General features: G+C 60.7%; 1 protein-coding gene across 2 annotated transcripts in view; it reads left to right on the forward strand.

Annotated features, from left to right (window-relative positions):
• Positions 1–20,000, forward strand: part of zbtb47b (zinc finger and BTB domain containing 47b) — a 143,526-nt gene that overhangs the window by 106,841 nt on the left and 16,685 nt on the right. For both annotated transcript variants that reach the window (XM_036945624.1, XM_036945625.1), the window contains exon 5: positions 18,407–18,522. In XM_036945624.1, the coding sequence (XP_036801519.1) occupies positions 18,407–18,522 (116 nt within the window). The remainder of the gene's footprint in view (positions 1–18,406; positions 18,523–20,000) is intronic.

Here is a 20,000-nt window from a genome sequence, read left to right on the forward strand (position 1 = left end):
AATGGGTCAGACTGGATGGGGACAGGGGTTGATTGGGTCAGATTGGATGGGGACAGGGGGGGAATGGGTCAGACTGGATGGGGACAGGGGGGAATGGGTCAGACTAGATGGGGACAGGGGTGGAATGGGTCAGACTGGATGGGGACAGGGGGGGAATGGGTCAGACTGGATGGGGACAGGGCAGTGGTGGGTCAGACTGGATGGGGACAGGGGGGGAATGGGTCAGACTGGATGGAGACAGGGGGGGAAATGGGTCAGACTGGATGGGGACAGGGGGAATGGGTCAGACTGGATGGGGAAAGGGGTGGAATGGGTCAGGCTGGATGGGGACAGGGGGGGAATGGGTCAGACTGGATGTGGACGGGGGGATGGGTCAGACTGGATGGGGACGGGGGTGTCAGAGTGGATGGGGACAGGGGAGATTCGGTCAGGCTTGATGGGGACAGGGGGGAATGGGTCAGACTGGATGGGTACAGGGGGGAATGGGTCAGACTGGATGGGGACAGGGAGGGGAATGGGTCAGACTGGATGGGGACAGGGGGGGAATGGGTCAGACTGGATGGGGACAGGGGGGATGGGTCAGACTGGATGGGGACAGGGAGGGGAATGGGTCAGACTGGATGGGGACAGGGGGGAATGGGGTCAGACTGGATGGGGACAGGGGGGATGGGTCAGACTGGATGGGGACAGGGGGGAATGGGTCAGACTGGATGGGGACAGGGGGAATGGGTCAGACTGGATGGAGACAGGGGGGAAGGGTCAGACTGGATGGGGACAGGGAGGGAATGGGTCAGACTGGATGTGGACGGGGGGGATGGGTCAGACTGGATGGGGACGGGGGTGTCAGAGTGGATGGGGACAGGGGAGAATCGGTCAGGCTTGATGGGGACAGGGGGGAATGGGTCAGACTGGATGGGTACAGGGGGGAATGGGTCAGACTGGATGGGGACAGGGAGGGGAATGGGTCAGACTGGATGGGGACAGGGGGGGAATGGGTCAGACTGGATGGGGACAGGGGATATGGGTCAGACTAGATGGGGACAGGGGGGAATGGGTCAGACTGGATGGGGACAGGAGGAATGGGTCAGACTGGATGTGGACAGGGGGGAATGGGTCAGACTGGATGGTGACGGGGGGAATGGGTCAGACTGGATTGGGACAGGGGGGAATGGGTCAGACTGGATTGGGACAGGGGGGAATGGGTCAGACTGGATGGGGACAGGGGGGATGGGTCAGACTAGATGGTGACAGGGGGATGGGTCAGACTGGATGGGGACAGGGGGGATGGGTCAGACTGGATGGGGACGGGGGGGATGGGTCAGACTGGATGGGGACAGGGGGGGTTAGGTCTGACTGGATGGGGACAGGAGGGGAATGGGTCAGACTGGATGGGGACAGGGGGGATGGGTCAGACTGGATGGGGACAGGGGGGATGGGTCAGACTGAATGGGGACAGGGGGTATGGGTCAGACTGGATGGGGACGGGGGGGATGGGTCAGACTGGATGGGGACAGGGGGGGTTAGGTCTGACTGGATGAGGACAGGGGGGGTCAGACTGGGTAGGGACAGGTGGGAATGGGTCAGACTGGATGGGGACAGGGGGGAATGGGTCAGACTGGATGGGGACAGGGGGGAATGGGTCAGACTGGATGGGGACAGGGGGGGAATGGGTCAGACTGGATGGGGACAGGGGGGAATGGGTCAGACTGGATGGGGACAGGGGGGAATGGGTCAGACTGGATGGGGACAGGGGTGGGGAATGGGTCAGACTGGATGGGGACAGGGGTGGGGAATGGGTCAGACTGGATGGGGACAGGGGGAATGGGTCAGACTGGATGTGGACAGGGGGGAATGGGTCAGACTGGATGGGGACAGGGGGAATGGGTCAGACTGCATGGGGACAGGGGCGGTCAGACTGGGTAGGGACAGGTGGGAATGGGTCAGACTGGATGGGGACAGGGGGAATGGGTAAGACTGGATGGGGACAGGGGTGGGGAATGGGTCAGACTGGATGGGGACAGGGGGAATGGGTCAGACTGGATGTGGACAGGGGGGAATGGGTCAGACTGGATGGGGACGGGGGGAATGGGTCAGACTGGATTGGGACAGGGGAAAATGGGTCAGACTGGATTGGGACAGGGGGGAATGGGTCAGACTGGATGGGGACAGGGGGGATGGGTCAGACTAGATGAGGACAGGGGGGAATGGGTCAGACTGCATGGGGACAGGGGGGTCAGACTGGGTAGGGACAGGTGGGAATGGGTCAGACTGGATGGGGACAGGGGGGAATGGGTAAGACTGGATGGGGACAGGGGGGAATGGGTCAGACTGGATGGGGACAGGGGTGGAATTGGTCAGACTGGATGGGGACAGGGGGGGAATGGGTCAGACTGGATGGGGACAGGGGTGGAATGGGTCAGACTGGATGGGGACAGGGGGGGAATGGGTCAAACTGGATGGGGACAGGGGGGGGGGTGGGTCAGACTGGATGGGGACAGGGGGGGAATGGGTCAGACTGGATGGGGACAGGGCGGTGGGTCAGACTGGATGGGGACAGGGGGGAATGGGTCAGACTGGATGGGGACGGAGGGGGAATGGGTCAGACTGGATGGGGACAGGGGTGGGGAATGGGTCAGACTGGATGGGGACAGGGGGGGAAGGGTCAGACTGGATGGGGAAAGGTGGGGAAATGGGTCAGACTGGATGGGGACAGGAGTGGGGAATGGGTCAGACTGGATAGGGACAGGGGTGGGGAATGGGTCAGACTGGATGGAGACAGGGGGAAATGGGTCAGACTGGATGTGGGCAGGGGGGAATGGGTCAGACTGGATGGGGACGGGGGGGAATGGGTCAGACTGGTTAGGGACGGGGGGGTCAGACTTGGTAGGGACAGGGGGGAATGGGTCAGACTGGATGGGGACAAGGGGGAATGGGTAAGACTGGATGGGGACAGGGGGGGAATGGGTCAGACTGAATGGGAACGGGGGGGTGGTGGGTCATACTGGATGGGGACAGGGGGGAATGGGTCAGACTGGATGGGGACAGGAGGGGAATGGGTCAGACTGTATGGGACAGGGGGGAATGGGTCAGACTGGATAGGGACAGGGAGGGGAATGGTCAGACTGGATGGGGACAGGGGGGAAATGGGTCAGACTGGATGGGGACAGGGAGGGGGATGGGTCAGACTGGATGGGGATAGGGGGGAATGGGTCAGACTGCATGGGGTCAGGGGTGGTTAGGTCTGACTGGATGGGGACAGTGGGGGAATGGGTCAGACTGGATGGAGAAAGGGGGGAATGGGTCAGACTGGATGGGGACAGGGGGGGAATGGGTCAGACTGGATGGGGACAGGGGGGGAATGGGTCAGACTGGATGGGGACAGGGGGGGAATGGGTCAGACTGGATAGAGAAAGGGGGGGAATGGGTCAGACTGGATGGGGACAGGGGGGGTTAGGTCTGACTGGATGGGGACAGGGGGGTAATGGGTCAGACTGAATGGGGAAAGGGGGGGAATGGGTCAGACTGGATGGGGACAGGGGTGGAATGGGTCAGACTGGATGGGGACAGGGGGGGAATGGGTCAGACTGGATGGGGACAGGAGGGGTTAGGTCTGACTGGATGGGGACAGGGGGGAATGGGTCAGACTGGATGGGGACAGGGGTTGATTGGGTCAGACTGGATGGGGACAGGGGGGAATGGGTCAGACTGGATGGGGACAGGGGGGGAATGGGTCAGACTGGATGGGGACAGGGGTGGAATGGGTCAGACTGGATGGGGATAGGGGGGGAATGGGTCAGACTGGATGGGGACAGGGGCGGTGGTGGGTCAGACTGGATGTGGACGGGGGGGATGGGTCAGACTGGATGGGGAAGGGGGTGTCAGAGTGGATGGTGACAGGGGAGAATCCGTCAGGCTTGATGGGGACAGGGGGGAATGGGTCAGACTGGATGGGTACAGGGGGGAATGGGTCAGACTGGATCGGGACAGGGAGGGGAATGGGTCAGACTGGATGGGTACAGGGGGAATGGGTCAGACTGGATGGGGACAGGGGGGAATGGGTCAGACTGGATGGGGACAGGGGGGAATGAGTCAGACTGGATGGGTACAGGGGGGAATGGGTCAGACTGGATGGGGACAGGAAGAGGAATGGGTCAGACTGGATGGGGACAGGGGGGAATGGGTCAGACTGGATGGGGACAGGGGGGATGGGTCAGACTGGATGGGGACAGGGGGGAATGTGTCAGACTGGATGGGGACAGGGGGGAATGGGTCAGACTGGATGGGGACAGGGAGGGAATGGGTCAGACTGGATGGGGACAGGGGGGGAAATGGGTCAGACTGGATGGGGACAGGGGGGAATGGGTCAGACTGGATGGGGAAAGGGGTGGTATGGGTCAGGCTGGATGGGGACAGGGGGGATGGGTCAGACTGAATGGGGACTGGGGTGTCAGAGTGGATGGGGACAGGGGGGAATCAGTCAGGCTTGATGGAGACAGGGGGGAATGGGTCAGACTGGATGGGGACTTGGGGGAATGGGTCAGACTGGATGGGGACAGGGAGGGGAATGGGTCAGACTGGATGGGAACGGGGGGGTGGTGGGTCAGACTGGATGGGGACAGGGGGGAATGGGTCAGACTGGATGGGGACAGGAGGGGAATGGGTCAGACTGGATGCGTACAGGGGGGAATGGGTCAGACTGGATGGGGACAGGGCGGTGGGTCAGACTGGATGGGGACAGTGGGGGAATGGGTCAGACTGGATGGGGACGGAGGGGGAATGGGTCAGACTGGATGGGGACAGGGGGGGAATGGGTCAGACTGGATGGGTACAGGGGGGAATGGGTCAGACTGGATGGGGAAAGGTGGGGGAATGGGTCAGACTGGATGGGGACAGGAGTGGGGAATGGGTCAGACTGGATGGGGACAGGGGTGGGGAATGGGTCAGACTGGATGGAGACAGGGGGAAATGGGTCAGACTGGATGTGGACAGGGTGGAATGGGTCAGACTGGATGGGGACGGGGGGGAATGGGTCAGACTGGATGGGGACAGGGAGGGGGATGGGTCAGACTGGATGGGGACAGGGGGGAATGGGTCAGACTGCATGGGGTCAGGGGGGGTTAGGTCTGACTGGATGGGGACAGGGGGGGAATGGGTCAGACTGGATGGAGAAAGGGGGGAATGGGTCAGACTGGATGGGGACGGGGGGGAATGGGTCAGACTGGTTAGGGACGGGGGGGTCAGAGTTGGTAGGGACAGGGGGGAATGGGTCAGACTGGATGGGGACAAGGGGGAATGGGTAAGACTGGATGGGGACAGGGGGGGAATGGGTCAGACTGAATGGGAACGGGGGGGTGGTGAGTCATACTGGATGGGGACAGGGGGGAATGGGTCAGACTGGATGGGGACAGGAGGGGAATGGGTCAGACTGGATGGTGACAGGGGGGAATGGGTCAGACTGGATAGGGACAGGGAGGGGAATGGTCAGACTGGATGGGGACAGGGGGGAAATGGGTCAGACTGGATGGGGACAGGGAGGGGGATGGGTCAGACTGGATGGGGATAGGGGGTAATGGGTCAGACTGCATGGGGTCAGGGGGGGTTAGGTCTGACTGGATGGGGACAGGGGGGAATGGGTCAGACTGGATGGAGAAAGGGGGGGAATGGGTCAGACTGGATGGGGACAGGGGGGGTTAGGTCTGACTGGATGGGGACAGGGGGGGAATGGGTCAGACTGGATGGGGACAGGGGGGAATGGGTCAGACTGGATGGAGAAAGGGGGGGAATGGGTCAGACTGGTTGGGGACAGGGGGGGTTAGGTCTGACTGGATGGGGACAGGGGGGGAATGGGTCAGACTGGATGGGGACAGGGGGTGATTGGGTCAGACTGGATGGGGACATGGGGGGAATGGGTCAGACTGGATGGGGAAAGGGGGGGAATGGGTCAGACTGGATGGGGACAGGGGTGGAATGGGTCAGACTGGATGGGGACAGGGGGGCAATGGTTCAGACTGGATGGGGACAGGAGGGGTTAGGTCTGACTGGATGGGGACAGGGGGGAATGGGTCAGACTGGATGGGGACAGGGGTTGATTGGGTCAGACTGGATGGGGACAGGGGGGGAATGGGTCAGACTGGATGGGGACAGGGGGGAATGGGTCAGACTGGATGGGGACAGGGGTGGAATGGGTCAGACTGGATGGGGACCGGGGGGGAATGGGTCAGACTGGATGGGGACAGGGGCGGTGGTGGGTCAGACTGGATGGGGACAGGGGGGGAATGGGTCACACTGGATGGGGACAGGGGGGGAAATGGGTCAGACTGGATGGGGACAGGGGGGAATGGGTCAGACTGGATGGGGAAAGGGGTGGAATGGGTCAGGCTGGATGGGGACAGGGTGGGAATGGGTCAGACTGGATGTGGACGGGGGGGATGGGTCAGACTGGATGGGGACGGGGGTGTCAGAGTGGATGGTGACAGGGGAGAATCGGTCAGGCTTGATGGGGACAGGGAGGAATGGGTCAGACTGGATGGGTACAGGGGGGAATGGGTCAGACTGGATGGGGACAGGGAGGGGAATGGGTCAGACTGGATGGGGACAGGGGGGAATGGGTCAGACTGGATGAGGACAGGGAGGGGAATCGGTCAGACTGGATGGGGACAGGAGGGAATGGGTCAGACTGGATGGGGACAGGGGGGAATGGGTCAGATTGGATGGGGACAGGGGGGGAATGGGTCAGACTTGATGGGGACAGGGGGGTTGGTCAGACTGGATGGGGACATGGGGGGAATGGGTCAGACTGGATGGGGACAAGGGGGAATGGGTCAGACTGGATGGGGACGGGGGGGAATGGGTCAGATTTGATGGGGACAGGGGGGGAATGGGTCAGACTTGATGGGGACAGGGGGGTTGGTCAGACTGGATGGGGACATGGGGGGAATGGGTCAGACTGGATGGGGACAAGGGGGAATGGGTAAGACTGGATGGGGACAGGGGGGAATGGGTCAGATTGGATGGGGACAGGGGGGGAATGGGTCAGACTTGATGGGGACAGAGGGGTTGGTCAGACTGGATGGGGACATGGGGGGAATGGGTCAGACTGGATGGGGACAAGGGGGAATGGGTCAGACTGGATGTGGACAGGGGGGGAAATCGGTCAGACTGGATGGGGACAGGGGGGAATGGGTTAGACTGGATGGGGACAGGGAGGGGAATGGGTCAGACTGGAAGGGGACAGTAGGGAATGGGTCAGACTGGATGCGGACGGGGGGGTGGGTCAAACTGGATGGGGACAGGGGGAATTGGTCAGACTTGATGGGGACAGAGGGAGGAATCAGTCAGCTGGATGGGGACAGTGGGGAATGGGTCAGACTGGATGGGGACAGCGGGGAATGGGTCAGACTGGATGGGGACATGGGGGGGTGTCAGACTGGATGGGGACAAGGGGGGAATGGGTCAGACTGGATATGGACAGGGGGGAATGGGTCAGACTGGATGGGGACAGGGGGGGAATAGGTCAGACTGGATGGGGACGGGGGGGTCAGACTGGATGGGGACAGGGGGGAATGGGTCAGACTGGATGGGGACAGGGAGGGGAAAGGGTCAGACTGGATGGGGACATGGGGGAATGGGTCAGACTGGATTGGGTCAGGGGGGGGAATGGGTCAGACTGGATGTGCACAGGGGGGGGAATCGGTCAGACTGGATGGGGACAGGAGGGAATGGGTCAGACTGGATGGGGACAGGGGGGAATGGGTCAGACTTGATGGGGACAGGGGGGAATGGGTCAGATTGGATGGGGACAGGGGGGGAATGGGTCAGACTTGATGGGACAGGGGGGTTGGTCAGACTGGATGGGGACATGGGGGGAATGGGTCAGACTGGATGGGGACAAGGGGGAATGGGTCAGACTGGATGAGGACAGGGAGGGGAATGTGTCAGACTGGATGGGGACAGGGGGAATGGTTCAGACTGGATGGGGACAGAAGGGAATGGGTCAGACTGTATGCGGACGGGGGGGTGGGTCAGACTGGATGGGGACAGGGGGAATGGGTCAGACTTGATGGGGACAGGGGGGGTGTCAGACTGGATGGGGACAGGGGGGGAATGGTGCAGACTGGATGTGGACAGGGGGGAATGGGTCAGACTGGATGGGGACAGGGGGGAATGGGTCAGACTGGATGGGGACAGGGGGGGTGTCAGACTGGATGGGGACAGGGGGGGAATGGTGCAGACTGGATGTGGACAGGGGGGAATGGGTCAGACTGGATGGGGGCGGGGGGAATGGGTCAGGCTGGATGGGGACAGGGGGGATGGGTCAGACTGGAAGGGGGCAGGGGGGAATGGTTCAGACTGGATGGGGACAGGGAGGGGAATGGGTCAGACTGGATGGGAACAAGTGGGGAATGGGTCAGACTGGATGGGGACAGGGGGGAATGGGTCAGACTGGATGGGGAAAGGGGGGGAATGGGTCAGACTGGATGGGGACAGGGAGGAATGTGTCAGACTGGATGGGGACAGGGGAGGTGGTGAGTCAGACTGTATGGGGACAGGGGTGGTGAGTCAGACTGGATGGGGACAGGGGGGGAATGGGTCATACTGGATAGGGACAAGTGGGGAATGGGTCAGACTGGATGGGGACAGGGGGAATGGGTCAGACTGGATGGGGAAAGGGGGGGAATGGGTCAGACTGGATGGGGACAGGGGGGGAATGTGTCAGACTGGATGGGGACAGGGGAGGTGGTGAGTCAGACTGTATGGGGACAGGGGTGGTGAGTCAGACTGGATGGGGACAGGGGGGGGTCAGACTTGATGGGGACAGGGGGGGTTGGTCAGACTGGATGGGGACATGGGGGGAATGGTTCAGACTGGAGGGGGACAGGGGGGAATGGGTCAGACTGGATGGTGATGGGGTGTCAGAGTGGATTGGGACGGGGGGAATGGGTCAGGCTGGATGGGGACAGGGAGGGGAATGGGTCAGACTGAATGGGGACAGGGGGGAATGGGTCAGACTGGATGTGGACGGGAGGGATGGGTCAGACTGGATGGGACGGGGGTGTCAGAGTGGATGGGGACAGGGGGGAATGGGTCAGACTGGATGGGGACAGGGGGGGGTCAGACTGGATGGGGACACGGGGGAATGGGTCAGACTTGATGGGGACAGAGGGAGGAATCGGTCAGACTGGATGGGGACAGGGGCGGAATGGGTCAGACTGGATGGGGACAGGGGGGAATGGGTCAGACTTGATGGGAAAAGGGGGGGAATGGGTCAGACTGGATGGGGACAGGGGGGAATGTGTCAGACTGGATGGGGACAGGGGAGGTGGTGAGTCAGACTGGATGGGGACAGGGGGGAATGGGTCAGACTGGATGGGGACATGGGGGGGTGTCAGACTGGATGGGGACAGGGGGGAATGGGTCAGACTGGATGGGGACAGGGGGGGAATAGGTCAGACTGGATGGGGATGGGGGGGTCAGACTGGATGGTGACAGGGGGGAATGGGTCTGGCTGGATGGGGACAGGGGGGAATGGGTCAGACTGGATGGGGACAGAGGGAGGAATCGGTCAGACTGGATGGGGACAGGGGCGGAATGGGTCAGACTGGATGGGGACAGGGGGGGAATAGGTCAGACTGGATGGGGACGGGGGGGTCAGACTGGATGGTGACAGGGGGGAATGGGTCTGGCTGGATGGGGACAGGGGGAATGGGTCAGACTGGATGTGGACAGGGGGGGGAATCGGTCAGACTGGATGGGGACAGGAGGGAATGGGTCAGACTGGATGGGGACAGGGGGGAATGGGTCAGACTTGATGGGGACAGGGGGGAATGGGTCAGATTGGATGGGGACAGGGGGGGAATGGGTCAGACTTGATGGGGACAGGGGGGTTGGTCAGACTGGATGGGGACATGGGGGGAATGGGTCAGACTGGATGGGGACAAGGGGGAATGGGTCAGACTGGATGAGGACAGGGAGGGGAATGGGTCAGACTGGATGGGGACAGGGGGAATGGTTCAGACTGGATGGGGACAGTAGGGAATGGGTCAGACTGGATGCGGACGGGGGGGTGGGTCAGACTGGATGGGGACAGGGGGGAATGGGTCAGACTTGATGGGGACAGAGGGAGGAATCGGTCAGACTGGATAGGGACAGGGGGGAATTGGTCAGACTGGATGGGGACAGGGGGGAATGGGTCAGACTGCATGGGGACAGGGGGGGTGTCAGACTGGATGGGGACAGGGGGGGAATGGGGCAGACTGGATGTGGACAGGGGGGAATGGGTCAGACTGGATGGGGACAGGGGGGAATGTTTCAGACTGGATGGAGACAGGGGGAAATGGGTCTGGCTGGATGGGGAAAGGGGGGAATGGGTCAGACTGGATGGGGACAGGGGGGATGGGTCAGACTGGATGGGGTCAGGGGGGGAATGTGTCAGACTGGATGGGGACAGGGGGGAATCGGTCAGACTGGATGGGGACAGGGGGAATGGGTCAGACTGGATGGGGACAGGGGGGAATGGGTCAGACTGGATGGGGACAGGGGAGGGTGTCAGACTGGATTGGGACAGGGGTGGAATGGGGCAGACTGGATGTGGACAGGGGGGGAATGGGTCAGACTGGATGGGGACAGGGGGGTCAGACTGGATGGGGACAGAGGGGAATGGGTCTGGCTGGATGGGGACAGGGGGGAATGGGTCAGACTGGATGGGGACAGGGAGGGGAATGGGTCTGGCTGGATGGGGACAGGGGGGAATGGGTCAGACTGGAAGGGGACAGGGAGGGGAATGGGTCAGACTGGATGGGGACATGGGGGAATGGGTCAGACTGGATTGGGTCAGGGGGGGGAATGGGTCAGACTGGATGTAGACAGGGGGTGGAATCGGTCAGACTGGATGGGGACAGGAGGGAATGGGTCAGACTGGATGGGGACAGGGGGGAATGGGTCAGACTTGATGGGGACAGGGTTGAATGGGTCAGATTGGATGGGGACAGGGGGGGAATGGGTCAGACTTGATGGGGACAGGGGGGTTGTTCAGACTGGATGGGGACATGGGGGGAATGGGTCAGACTGGATGGGGACAAGGGGGAATGGGTCAGACTGGATGAGGACAGGGAGGGGAATGGGTCAGACTGGATGGGGACAGGGGGGAATGGTTCAGACTGGATGGGGACAGTAGGGAATGGGTCAGACTGGATGCGGACGGGGGGGTGGGTCAGACTGGATGGGGACAGGGGGGAATGGGTCAGACTTGATGGGGACAGATGGAGGAATCGGTCAGACTGGATAGGGACAGGGGGGAATTGGTCAGACTGGATGGGGACAGGGGGGAATGGGTCAGACTGCATGGGGACAGGGGGGGTGTCAGACTGGATGGGGACAGGGGGGAATGGGGCAGACTGGATGTGGACAGGGGGGAATGGGTCAGACTGGATGGGGACAGGGGGGGAATGGTTCAGACTGGATGGAGACAGGGGGAAATGGGTCTGGCTGGATGGGGACAGGGGGGAATGGGTCAGACTGGATGGGGACAGGGGGGATGGGTCAGACTGGATGGGGTCAGGGGGGGAATGTGTCAGACTGGATGGGGACAGGGGGGAATCGGTCAGACTGGATGGGGACAGGGGGAATGGGTCAGACTGGATGGGGACAGGGGGGAATGGGTCAGACTGGATGGGGACAGGGGAGGGTGTCAGACTGGATTGGGACAGGGGTGGAATGGGGCAGACTGGATGTGGACAGGGGGGGAATGGGTCAGACTGGATGGGGACAGGGGGGGTCAGACTGGATGGGGACAGAGGGGAATGGGTCTGGCTGGATGGGGACAGGGGGGAATCGGTCAGACTGGATGGGGACAGGGAGGGGAATGGGTCAGACTGGCTGGGGACAGGGGGGAATGGGTCAGACTGGATGGGGACGGGGGGGATTGGTCAGACTGGATGGGGACGGGGGTGTCAGACTGGATGGGGGCGGGGGGAATGGGTCAGGCTGGATGGGGACAGGGGGGATGGGTCAGACTGGAAGGGGGCAGGGGGGAATGGTTCAGACTGGATGGGGACAGGGAGGGGAATGGGTCAGACTGGATTGGGACAGGGTGGGGTGTCAGACTAGATGGGGACAGGGGGGGAATGGGTCATACTGGATGGGGACAAGTGGGGAATGGGTCAGACTGGATGGGGAGAGGGGGGAATGGGTCAGACTGGATGGGGAAAGGGGGGGAATGGGTCAGACTGGATGGGGACAGGGGGGAATGTGTCAGACTGGATGGGGACAGGGGAGGTGGTGAGTCAGACTGGATGTGGACAGGGGGGAATGGGTCAGACTGGATGGGGACAGGGGGGGAATGGTTCAGACTGGATGGAGACAGGGGGAAATGGGTCTGGCTGGATGGGGACAGGGGGGAATGGGTCAGACTGGATGGGGACAGGGGGGATGGGTCAGACTGGATGGGGTCAGGGGGGGAATGTGTCAGACTGGATGGGGACAGGGGGGAATCGGTCAGACTGGATGGGGACAGGGGGAATGGGTCAGACTGGATGGGGACAGGGGGGAATGGGTCAGACTGGATGGGGACAGGGGAGGGTGTCAGACTGGATTGGGACAGGGGTGGAATGGGGCAGACTGGATGTGGACAGGGGGGGAATGGGTCAGACTGGATGGGGACAGGGGGGGTCAGACTGGATGGGGACAGAGGGGAATGGGTCATACTGGATGGGGACAAGTGGGGAATGGGTCAGACTGGATGGGGACAGGGGGGAATGGGTCAGACTGGATGGGGAAAGGGGGGGAATGGGTCAGACTGGATGGGGACAGAGGGGAATGGGTCATACTGGATGGGGACAAGTGGGGAATGGGTCAGACTGGATGGGGACAGGGGGGAATGGGTCAGACTGGATGGGGAAAGGGGGGGAATGGGTCAGACTGGATGGGGACAGGGGGGGAATGTGTCAGACTGGATGGGGACAGGGGAGGTGGTGAGTCAGACTGTATGGGGACAGGGGTGGTGAGTCAGACTGGATGGGGACAGGGGGGTAATGGGTCAGACTTGATGGGGACAGGGGGGGTTGGTCAGACTGGATGGGGACATGGGGGGAATGGTTCAGACTGGAGGGGGACAGGGGGGAATGGGTCAGACTGGATGGTGATGGGGGTGTCAGAGTGGATTGGGACGGGGGGAATGGGTCAGGCTGGATGGGGACAGGGAGGGGAAGGGTCAGACTGAATGGGGACAGGGGGGAATGGGTCAGACTGGATGTGGACGGGGGGGATGGGTCAGACTGGATGGGACGGGGGTGTCGGAGTGGATGGGGACAGGGGGGAATGGGTCAGACTGGATGGGGACAGGGGGGGGTCAGACTGGATGGGGACAGGGGGGAATGGGTCAGACTTGATGGGGACAGAGGGAGGAATCGGTCAGACTGGAATGAGACAGGGGCGGAATGGGTCAGACTGGATGGGGACAGGGGGGAATGGGTCAGACTGGATGGGGACATGGGGGGGTGTCAGACTGGATGGGGACAGGGGGGAATAGGGCAGACTGGATGTGGACAAGGGGGAATGGGTCAGACTGGATGGGGACAGGGGGGAATGGGTCAGACTGGATGGGGAAAGGGGGGGGTCAGACTGGATGGGGACAGGGGGGAATGGGTCTGGCTGGATGGGGACAGGGGGGATGGGTAAGACTGGAAGGGGGCAGGGGGAAATGGGTCAGACTGTATGGGGACAGGGAGGGGAATGGGTCAGACTGGATTGGGACAGGGGGGTGGTGTGTCAGACTGGATGGGGACAGGGGGGAATGGGTCAGACTGGATGGGGGCAAGGGGGAATGGGTCAGACTGGATGGGGACAGGGGGGGGTCAGACTGGATGGGGACAGGGGGGAATGGGTCTGGCTGGATGGGGACAGGGGGGAAGGGTCAGACTGGATGGGGACAGGTGGGGGTGTCAGACTGGATGGGGACAGGGGGGAATGGGTCAGACTGGATGGGGACAGGGGGGGGTATGGGTCAGACTGGATGGGGACAGGGGGGGGGTCAGACTGGATGGGGACAGGATGGAATGGGTCTGGCTGGATGTGGACAGGGGGGATGGGTCAGACTGGAAGGGGGCAGGGGGGAAATGGGTCAGACTGGATGGGGACAGGGAGGGGAATGGGTCAGACTGGATGGGGACAGGGAGGGGAATGGGTCAGACTGGATGGGGACAGGGGGGAATGGGTCAGACTGGATGGGAAAAGGGGGGGAATGGGTCAGACTGGATGGGGACAGGGGGGAATGTGTCAGACTGGATGGGGACAGGGGAGGTGGTGAGTCAGACTGGATGGGGACAGGGGGGAATGGGTCAGACTGGATGGGGACAGGGGGGGTTGGTCAGACTGGATGGGGACATGGGGGGAATGGTTCAGACTGGAGGGGGACAGTGGGGAATGGGTCAGACTGGACGGGGATGGGGGTGTCAGAGTGGATTGGGACGGGGGGAATGGGTCAGACTGGATGGGGACAGGGGGGAATGGGTCAGACTGGATGGGGACATGGGGGGGTGTCAGACTGGATGGGGACAGGGGGGAATGGGGCAGACTGGATGTGGACAGGGGGGAATGGGTCAGACTGGATGGGGACAGGGGGGAATGGGTCAGACTGGATGGAGAAAGGGGGGGGTCAGACTGGATGGGGACAGGGGGGAATGGGTCTGGCTGGATGGGGACAGGTGGGATGGGTAAGACTGGAAGGGGGCAGGGGGGAATGGGTCAGACTTGATGGGGACAGGGGGGGGTCAGACTGGATGGGGACAGGGGGGAATGGGTCTGGCTGGATGGGGACAGGGGGGAAGGGTCAGACTGGATGGGGACAGGTGGGGGTGTCAGACTGGATGGGGACAGGGGGGAATGGGTCAGACTGGATGGGGACAGGGGGGGTATGGGTCAGACTGGATGGGGACAGGGGCGGGTCAGACTGGATGGGGACAGGGTGGAATGGGTCTGGCTGGATGTGGACAGGGGGGATGGGTCAGACTGGAAGGGGGCAGGGGGGAAATGGGTCAGACTGGATGGGGAAAGGGAGGGGAATGGGTCAGACTGGATGGGGACAGGGAGGGGAATGGGTCAGACTGGATGGGGACAGGGGGGAATGGGTCAGACTGGATGGGGACAGGGGAGGTGGTTAGTCAGACTGGATGGGGACAGGGGGGGAATGGGTCAGACTGGATGGGGACAGGGGGGGTTGGTCAGACTGGATGGGGACATGGGGGGAATGGTTCAGACTGGAGGGGGACAGTGGGGAATGGGTCAGACTGGATGGGATGGGGGTGTCAGAGTGGATTGGGACGGGGGGAATGGGCCAGGCTGGATGGGGACAGTAGGGAATGGGTCAGACTGGATGCGGACGGGGGGGTCGGTCAACCTGGATGGGGACAGGGGAGGTGGTGAGTCAGACTGGATTGGGACAGGGGGAAATGGGTCAGACTTGATGGGGATGGGGGGGTTGGTCAGACTGGATGGGGACATGGGGGGAATGGTTCAGACTGGATGAGGACAGGGGGGAATGGGTCAGACTGGATGGGGACGGGGGAATGGGTCAGACTGGATGGGGATGGGGGTGTCAGAGTGAATTGGGACGGGGGGAATGGGTCAGGCTGGATGGGGACAGAGAGGGGAATGGGTCAGACTGGATGGGGACAGGGGGGATTGGGTCAGACTGGATGGGGACAGGGGGGATGGCTCAGACTGGATGGGGACAGGGGGGATGGCTCAGACTGGATGGGGACAGGGGGGAATGGGTCAGACTGGATGGGGACAGGGGGGGAATGGGTCAGACTTGACAGGGACGGGGGGTTGGTCAGACTGGATGGGGACAGGGGGGTAATGGGTCAGACTGGATGGGGACAGGGGGGGAATGGGTCAGACTGGATGGGGAAAGGGGGGGAATGGGTCAGACTGGATGGGGAAAGGGGGGGAATGGGTCAGACTGGATGGGGACAGGGGGGAATGGGTCAGACTGGATGGGGACAGGTGGGGGTGTCAGACTGGATGGGGACAGGGGGGACTGGGTCAGACTGGATGGGGACAGGGGGGATCTAGACTGGATTGTGACAGGGGGGTTCAGACTGGATGGGGACAGGGGGGGAATGGGTCAGACTGGATGGGGACAGGGGGGGAATGGGTCAGACTGGATGGGGACAGGGGTGGAATGGGTCAGGCTGAATGGGGACAGGGGGGAATGGGTCAGACTGGATGGGGACAGGGAGGGGAATGGGTCAGACTTTATGGGGAAAGGGGGGGAATGGGTCAGACTGGATGGGGACAGGGGGGAATGTGTCAGACTGGATGGGGACAGGGGAGGTGGTGAGTCAGACTGGATGTGGACAGGGGGGGGGAATGGGTCAGACTGGATGGGGACAGGGGTGATTGGACAGACTGGATGGGGACATGGGGGGAATGGTTCAGACTGGAGGGGGACAGGGGGGAATGGGTCAGACTGGATGGGGATGGGGGTGTCAGAGTGGATTGTGACGGGGGGAATGGGTCAGGCTGGATGGGGACAGTAGGGAATGGGTCAGACTGGATGCGGACGGGGGGGTGGGTCAGACTGGATGGGGACAGGGGAGGTGGTGAGTCAGACTGGATTGGGACAGGGGGGAATGGGTCAGACTTGATGGGGACGGGGGGGTTGGTCAGACTGGATGGGGACATGGGGGGAATGGTTCAGACTGGATGGGGACAGGGGGGATGGGTCAGACTGGATGGGGATGGGGGGGATGGGTCAGACTGGATGGGGATGGGGGTGTCAGAGTGGATTGGGACGGGGGAATGGGTCAGGCTGGATGGGGACAGGGAGGGGAATGGGTCAGACTGGATGGGGACAGGGGGGAATGGGTCAGACTGGATGGGGACAGGGGGGAATGGGTCAGACTGGATGGGGACAGGGGGATGGCTCAGACTGGATGGGGACAGGGGGGATCCAGACTGGATTGTGACAGGGGGGGTCAGACTGGATGGGGACAGGGGGGATCCAGACTGGATTGTGACAGGGGGGGGTCAGACTGGATGGGGACAGGGGGGAATGGGTCAGGCTGGATGCGGACAAGGGGGGATGGGTCAGACTGGATGGGGTCAGGGGGGGAATGGGTCAGACTGGATGGGGACAGGGGTGGAATGGGTCAGGCTGGATGGGGACAGGGCGGAATGGGTCAGACTGGATGGGGACAGGGAAGGGAATGGGTCAGTCTGGATGGGGACAGGGAGGAATGGGTCAGACTGAATGGGGATGGGGGGATGGGTCAGGCTGGATGGGGACAAGGGGGGATGGGTCAGACTGGATGGGGGCAGGGGGAATGGGTCAGACTGGATGGGGACAGGGGGTCAGACTGGATGGGGACAGCGGGGAAATGGGTCAGAGTAGATGGGGACGGGGGGGGGGGGAATGGGTCAAACTGGACGGGGACAGGGGGGGAATGTGTTAGAGTGGATGGGGACAGGGAAGGGAATGGGTCAGTCTGGATGGGGACAGGGGGGAATGGGTCAGACTGGATGGGGATGGGGGGATGGGTCAGACTGGATGGGGACGGGGGTGTCAGAGTGGATGGGGACGGGGGGGGAATGGGTCAGGCTGGATGGGGACAAGGGGGGATGGGTCAGACTGGATGGGGGCAGGGGGAATGGGTCAGACTGGATGGGGACAGGGGGGTCAGACTGGATGGGGACAGGGGGGAAATGGGTCAGAGTGGATGGGAACAGGGGGGTCAGACTGGATGGGGACGGGGGTGTCAGAGTGGATGGGGACGGGGGGGAATGGGTCAGGCTGGATGGGGACAAAGGGGGATGGGCCAGACTGGATGGGGGCAGGGGGAATGGGTCAGACTGGATGGGGACAGGGGGTCAGACTGGATGGGGACAGCGGGGAAATGGGTCAGAGTAGATGGGGACAGGGGGGGGGAATGGGTCAGACTGGACGGGGACAGGGGGGGAATGTGTCAGAGTGGATGGGGACAGGGGGGGATAGGTCAGACTGGATGGGGACAGAGGGGGAATGGGTCAGACTGGATGGGGTCAGGGGGGGAATGGGTCAGACTGGATGGGGACAGGGGTGGAATGGGTCAGGCTGGATGGGGACAGGGGGGAATGGGTCAGACTGGATGGGGACAGGGAGGGGAATGGGTCAGTCTGGATGGGGACAGGGGGGAATGGGTCAGACTGGATGGTGACAGGGGGGGAATGGGTCAGACTGGATGGGGATATGGGGATCAGACTGGATGGGGATGGGGGAATGTGTCAGTAGGTGTAAAGATACTGTAGTCAGTGGATATGGTCCTGTAGAGAGACATTCAATGATGTCTGATTTGTTTCCTGTGTAGATTCTAAGGACATGTAACTGGTGATAGTTCTGTCTTACTGACTGTCTGTCTGTCTGTTTGTCTAGCCCACACCAAGGACATGCCGTTCACCTGTGAGACGTGTGGGAAGTCATTCAAGCGCGGCATGTCGCTAAAGGTTCACTCTCTACAACACTCTGGAGAGAAGCCCTTCAAGTGTGAGGTTGTAAAGCCTTTCTCAAATCACCTCTACCCCTCACCCTGTACACTACATTACCCATAACCACCATGTACACTACATTACCCATCACCATGTACACTACATTACCCATCACCACACTGTACATGACATTACCCATCATCACCCTGTACACTACATTACCCATCACCATACTGTACACGACATTACCCATCACCACACTGTACACACCATTACTCATCACCCTGTACACGCCATTACCCATCATCACCATGTCACTACATTACCCGTCACCACACTGTACACACCATTACTCATCACCCTGTACACTACATTACCCATTGCCACACTGTACATGACATTACCCATCATCACCCTGTACACTACATTACCCATCATCACACTGTACACGACATTACCCATCACACTGTACACGCCATTACCCATCATCACCATGTACACTACATTACCCATCACCACACTGTACACGCCATTACCCATCACCCTGTACACTACATTACCCATCACCACACTGTACACGGCATTACCCATCATAACCCTGTACACTACATTACCCATCACCACACTGTACACGACATTACCCATCATCACCCTGTACACTACATTGCCCATAACCACCCTTTACAATATATTACCCATCATCACCCGGTGCACTACATTACCCATAACCACTCTGAACACTACACTACCCATCACCACACTGAACACTCCACTACTAATCACCACACTATAAACTACATTACCCATAACCACACTATAAACTTCACTGCCCACCACCACTTTATAAACTACACTACCCATCACCACACTGAACACTACACTACCCATCACCACACTGAATACTACACTACCCATCACCACACTGAACACTACACTACCCATAACCACACTGAACACTACACTACCCATCACCACACTGAACACTACAGTACCCATCACCACACTATACACTACAGTACCCATCACCACACTACAAACTACAGTACCCATCACCACACTATAAACTACAGTACCCATAACCACACTATAAACTACAGTACCCATAACCACACTATAAACTACAGTACCCATAACCACACTATAAACTACAGTACCCATAACCACACTATAAACTACAGTACCCATAACCACACTATACACTACCCATCACCACACTATAAACTACAGTACCCATAACCACACTATACACTACCCATCACCACACTATACACTACACTACCCATCACCACATTATACACTACACTACCCATCACCACACTGAACACTACACTACCCATCACCACACTGAACACTACACTACCCATCACCACACTGTACACTACACTACCCATCACCACACTGTACACTACAGTACCCATCACCACACTATAAATTACAGTACCCATAACCACACTATACACTACCCATCACCACACTATAAACTACAGTACCCATCACCACACTATAAATTACAGTACCCATAACCACACTATACACTACCC

Source organism: Oncorhynchus mykiss, chromosome 15 (genome assembly GCF_013265735.2).
Source record: "Oncorhynchus mykiss isolate Arlee chromosome 15, USDA_OmykA_1.1, whole genome shotgun sequence".
Taxonomy (NCBI): domain Eukaryota; kingdom Metazoa; phylum Chordata; class Actinopteri; order Salmoniformes; family Salmonidae; genus Oncorhynchus; species Oncorhynchus mykiss.